The sequence below is a fragment of the Neltuma alba genome, unplaced genomic scaffold (assembly GCF_004799145.2).
Source record: "Neltuma alba isolate B1F8T4 unplaced genomic scaffold, ASM479914v2 tig00010325_pilon, whole genome shotgun sequence".
NCBI lineage: Eukaryota > Viridiplantae > Streptophyta > Magnoliopsida > Fabales > Fabaceae > Neltuma > Neltuma alba.
The window spans coordinates 6233-11352 of record NW_021635236.1 but is presented as its reverse complement, the minus strand read 5'-3'; the positions used below and the strand labels follow the sequence as shown (position 1 = coordinate 11352).

The following is a 5120-nucleotide window of genomic DNA, read 5'->3' as shown; positions in this document are numbered from 1 at the left end:
ACAATTTGACTTCAAACACCATGCAAAGCATGAACTGCTAATAGTTTTAGTTTCTTTGAAGGCTTCAGCCTCGTCTAATTTCATTAATGCATGATAGCATTCTCAAAGGATCATCTTTAATTGTTCATTGAGCATAACCTAAAAAGCACAGGCACTGACGTGAATACAAGACATGAAATGCCAAAGCATGATCACCATACAATTTTGTATTGGGTCACGCATGATAAGTTCCAAACAAGTATTGGGTTTGATATAGCTTCCTTCCTAGGCATCAGTGCTGCATAGATAGTAACTTTACACAGCACAGAATAATTAGATAATGATATTTAAAAAATACATCAAATAAAACATTAAATTTAAGGCCACTAAGTATTTCAATTCCCCAACCTAAGAAATTACAAAATCCAAATGTTGAGCTTTTCTTTTAAAAAGAAAAAAAACTCCAAAATGTTTAGTTGAGTTGGTCTCAAGAAAAGTCAAGGCCTCATGTTTCTCCCCCCGGGGGGGGGGGCTGTTACAAGTGCCACTTAGAAGAGTTTTCACATCAAGGCCAAGATTTAAACACCTTTGTTGAGTACTTACAAACTAAATCAACCATGTTGGCAATTATGATCTTTCTATGAAACTACAAGCCTGTTGAGGCTCTAGATCAAAGGAATATTGCATCCATAAGAATGATGTTATTCCTCATTGAAGGATTTGGGGCGTACTTGGAATATAAGGCATGCCCACGCAATCTAGCATCACATGTTGGATGCTATGAGATATACAGCGGATAACATCGAGAGAGGAAGATAACTTTCCAAAGGGGAGAGCAAAGTTTTCTGAAAGTTATCATTCGATCCATCAAAACTGACTCCGTCTATACCATATCTCACGTATGTGCAGTTACTGGAATTTAGCTTTTAAAACATAAAGGTAAAATTCCCTCTTTAGACCCATCTTTCTTCTTATTCACATAGTAACTCCACTTGCATTGGGCTAGCACCTTAATCCACCAAGGGTGGACTAGGCATAACCCAACACTTATCAACAGCAATATTTTTCTTTTTACATGAATAATGGATAATGGATTAGGGAGAGGGTTGTCCCACATTCAAAATCCCCTCTTCAAGTGAGTGTAAATATCATTACTAGATTAGACTAAAATATTCAGAGCTTCCCAAATTACTTTCCCTTCCACACGTATAAAATGGAAAACCATACAGTTGAAGGTTAATAAACACTGGATACCTAGAGATAAAAAGTTAATTGTTTTAGAAGAAGCTACAAGCAGAACTTTTGGGTCAAAAAATGTGACAAGCTAGATTAAGTTCCTTATCCCATGCCCCCGGACGTACCACTAACAAGGCAGTTCTAACCAGAAATCCAAACATATATATACAAATATACAGAAAATTCATAAATATACATATATCACCTTCAAAACTAAGAGGGGGAAAAATTGAAATTACAGCCAAGTACACGCAAGGATATAGACACTCACAGTCTGCATTGTCTGATAGAAATTGATCAATTGCCAATTCAGTTAGATATAAAATGAACTACAAGGAACGGAAATAAATATTTGGGTTAAAAAAACATGATGCATATTTCTCATTTACACCTCTTATATTACATATTTATGAGATTCAGGAGGCTTAAATACAGATATCAAAGTAAAAGGCAAAAGACTGACCAAGATCAAACTGGATAAGGACAACATGAGGACAAAAATTTACATCCACACTTCCACACCAAAGTAAAAGATGTTTCAGGTAACACATAGCATCTCACAAATCAACTCTAAATCCAAATCCAAGTGCTACACTCTCCCCTAGCATTACTCTTCACAATCAAAATAGTAAATGTTTACCTAGATAATACATATTAAGTACAATCAAAATAGTAGGCCAATCCACAAACAAAATGATCATGACCAAAATTATTGAAAAACTATGGATTATGGATTCAATGAATGATGACAACAGCATTTTCTTACTCCTCAATTAACTTCAGTCTACCGATCATTTTCCCTCAATCACCGAGAGGTTTGATCTTGAACCTGTACAGGAGCCTTTTCTTTTTCAAAGTGGAATTGTCAATGGTAAGCAATATCTTGCCAAGTTCACCAACTTTATAGCTATTGGAAACCACTGGCTCATCAGTTGGGGACATCTTTGTGGCCTTCTGTATGATAACAGTATATCCATCTTTTGCATCAGGTTTAAATTCCGCACTATAGCTGACCTCCCAGCCCACTACTCGCAGCTCCCACACAATAATGCACTTCTGCAAATCATTCGTCTCCAATAGCACATTATAGAATATAGGAAAAAGCAGAAAGTAAGTATCCTAATAGACAAATAGACCATTGTCACCCCACCTCATAAATAATGATTTCTACAGTTTGCTTTGTGGTTGGTTTTATAGGTATCTCCGTGACTGGATCAGACATGCTGAATTCTGGGTTGCACTCACATAAATCAACACTTAGGCCACCATATTGAATGGGCACTTGCTCAGGAGAAGAGTACCTATTTTACCAATTGAAATGTAAGGTCCAAAACCGAGAAACCAAAACAAAGAGGAATATCATGTTTTCATTCACTAACTTGAAAAGTGTTTCAGCGGACTTTGATGGGCCTGCAAAAACAAATTTGCTTTTGGTCCTCTGGGTCATGAATGGACTGATCATAGTATAGAATGCAAGATACCACCATGGCACATTGATAAAAACCTATAAAGTTGGAAAAGAAAACGTCAGTACCTCTATCATAGTATAGCATAACTGAAATCATGATAAACTGGCAATCCAAATGTGCATTGTAACCTGTTTGGCAACAAACTCGGGATAATTGTCCTGAAGCAATTGCAAAGCTTGTTTGGTGGCGATTCGAAGCTCCCGCTTGCCAGGCCCAGGAGAATTTTTAAGGTCGTTAACTTGAAAAATGGTATTGACACCACCAGGAGTAAAATCAAGCTTCCTTATACTCCTCTCCAAAAATTGTATCCGCCATCGGAGGAACTTGGCTCGTTTCTCTTCATCTGAGAATGTTTTCTGGTACAACTCCTTGTTCTGGAATTCTCCATAGACATTATAACAAACGGGATGCCCTTCCCTATCATAACCGTGCATGAATACCACTTTCTCTAGATCATCTCCAAGATCTTCATCCACAAGTGCATCAATGTTGAACTCTTTCCTCCAGCTTATTGTGTTCTTAATCATGACAAACGCATCCTTAACTTTGAAATCTCGGGCTCTGAGAAACTTGAGCAGAATCACATCACTCCTGTCATCCTTGAGCAGAGGAACTCCCCATATGAAAACATGTTCCTCGGATGTTTCTTTCGCTACTTCTTCTGCTTCCCTAACTGGATTTTCTTCAATTTTCGTTTCAGGCGGTGGATGTACCTCCATGCTGGCATCTGATTCCGAAGTGGCTCCCTCAACTTTTGCAGCTTCCTTAGCTGCTGTAGTGGTTTCAGTGGGCGCCGGCATCGTTTTGGTGGGCCCCGAAGAAGTGAACTGATGAGTATTTAGTGCCTCTCGAACCAGCTTCTTCAACTCTTCAAGAGCATTTCTCTGAGAATCCGAGAGATCACCCACTAAGTTGCTCTCTTCCTTGAACGAGACCAGATTCTGAGGCAACTTTTTCGATCTCTCGTCCTGAGCCCCAACAGCATCCTCTTTAGAATCTGAACTTTCAGCTTTTAAATCGTTGTCATCACTGGTTGGTGGCGGCGGCGGCGGCGGCTTTGTCTCTACCACCGAAGTAGCTTCTGCTGCCAGTGACTCCGACAGCGGGGGAGTAGGCAGGTCTGTGTTTTCAGTATTAGCCGTCGCAGAATCAGATTCGACAGCTGAGGCAGATGCTATATTGGCTGAATCAGACTCCGTCGTAACCTTCGGCGGCTCCAATTCATTCTTCTCGGTGACAGAAAGGGCTGCCTTTGAATCCTCATCGGCCATGGTAAAAGACAGAGCAAGAGAAAGAGACAAACCTTTCCAGCAAGGAAGACGGAGCGAGAAAGACTAAAGAGAGGAATGTCTTGCTTTTGCCTGAGACAAGAACAGGGACCGAAAAACAGTGAAATAGAAGAGAATGGCGAATTGCGTTAAGCAAATAGTAACCAACCGCATCACGGCCCAAGAAATAAGATGCGGGCAACATATTCTGCTTCGAAATGCATTTGTTGTGGTGTCCGGAAACAAAAGAAACGTAAAAAAAAAAAAAAACGAAACAGAGTTTCATAAATAAAAATTTAATTCTAAAACTTGTTTGGGAAAATTACAAACAAAGACTGTCAAATATGTACAATTGCGATTTGGAACCTTTAATTTAGAAAATAGCAAATGCAGTCTGTAACACCTTACATCTGTGACCTTATATTATGCCAAGTTAAGATATTCGGAAGCGCAATTTAAGGTTACCGGGTTGAAAAACCTGAGTTTAAAAATTTCCTTTCCTGCATTACTATTTATTGTAACCTTAAAATTGGCATAACTTTGGAAAATCATAACTAATTCTAGAAAAATCGAAACAAGGTCGTTCCAAGTCTCACTCGAAGCTCTTAACATTATCTATCAAGGAAAAATGACCTCAGATTCCAATTTAATCAGAAACGCATCCGATTTTAATTTCAAAAAGTACTGTTCATTTGGTCATTTTTCTATTTTTCAGGATTTTTGCCTAACTTCGGAAAGGCATAACTTCTTACACAGAGCTCTGATTGTGACGCTTTACCACTCATTTTAAAGGGAAAAATAAGATCTATTTGCATACCAAATTTCAGGGAAAAAGTCAACCATTTGACCAGGGTCTTTGTTGGTCAAAGTTTGGTCAAATCTAGACCATTTTTATCCCCCTTTTTCACTAATTCTAGCACCATTTCGTTTTTCAATATAAGCATACCATAATCACATATAAAGGTGCTCTACCATTAATATACATTCAAAAAGGTTATCATATCATGTATTCAAGATCAGAATATGCTTACATGACTTGAAAGAAAAAGGTTTAAAACCATATAATACAATACATAACTCATAACTTTCTCAAGCCATGACTATTTCTTTTCCCTTCTCCTTGGAAGTAGTGGCACCTAGGATATCATGTTATAGGAGGAATGAGATT

General features: G+C 38.3%; 1 protein-coding gene across 1 annotated transcript; it reads right to left on the bottom strand.

The window, feature by feature from the left end:
• Window positions 1-1566: 1566 nt before the first annotated feature.
• On the bottom strand, window positions 1567-4106 carry LOC114755736 (patellin-3-like). The gene is made up of 4 exons (XM_028944600.1): window positions 2813-4106; window positions 2595-2719; window positions 2366-2516; window positions 1567-2271 (listed from the first exon to the last, which is right to left on the bottom strand). Exons 1-4 carry the CDS (start codon window positions 3953-3955, stop codon window positions 2017-2019), a joined length of 1674 nt encoding a protein of 557 aa, XP_028800433.1. The 5' UTR covers window positions 3956-4106; the 3' UTR covers window positions 1567-2016.
• Window positions 4107-5120: the final 1014 nt, after the last annotated feature.

Coding starts and splice junctions, on each gene's coding strand:
- LOC114755736 (XM_028944600.1), bottom strand. CDS start 3,955: ATGGCCGATGAGGATTCAAAGGCAGCCCTTTCTGTCACCGAGAAGAAT. Junction 2,720..2,812: donor CCGAGTTTGTTGCCAAACAG/GTTACAATGCAC, acceptor CCAACTTTATAG/GTTTTTATCAATGTGCCATG. Junction 2,272..2,365: donor TAGAAATCATTATTTATGAG/GTGGGGTGACAA, acceptor AATGATTTGCAG/AAGTGCATTATTGTGTGGGA.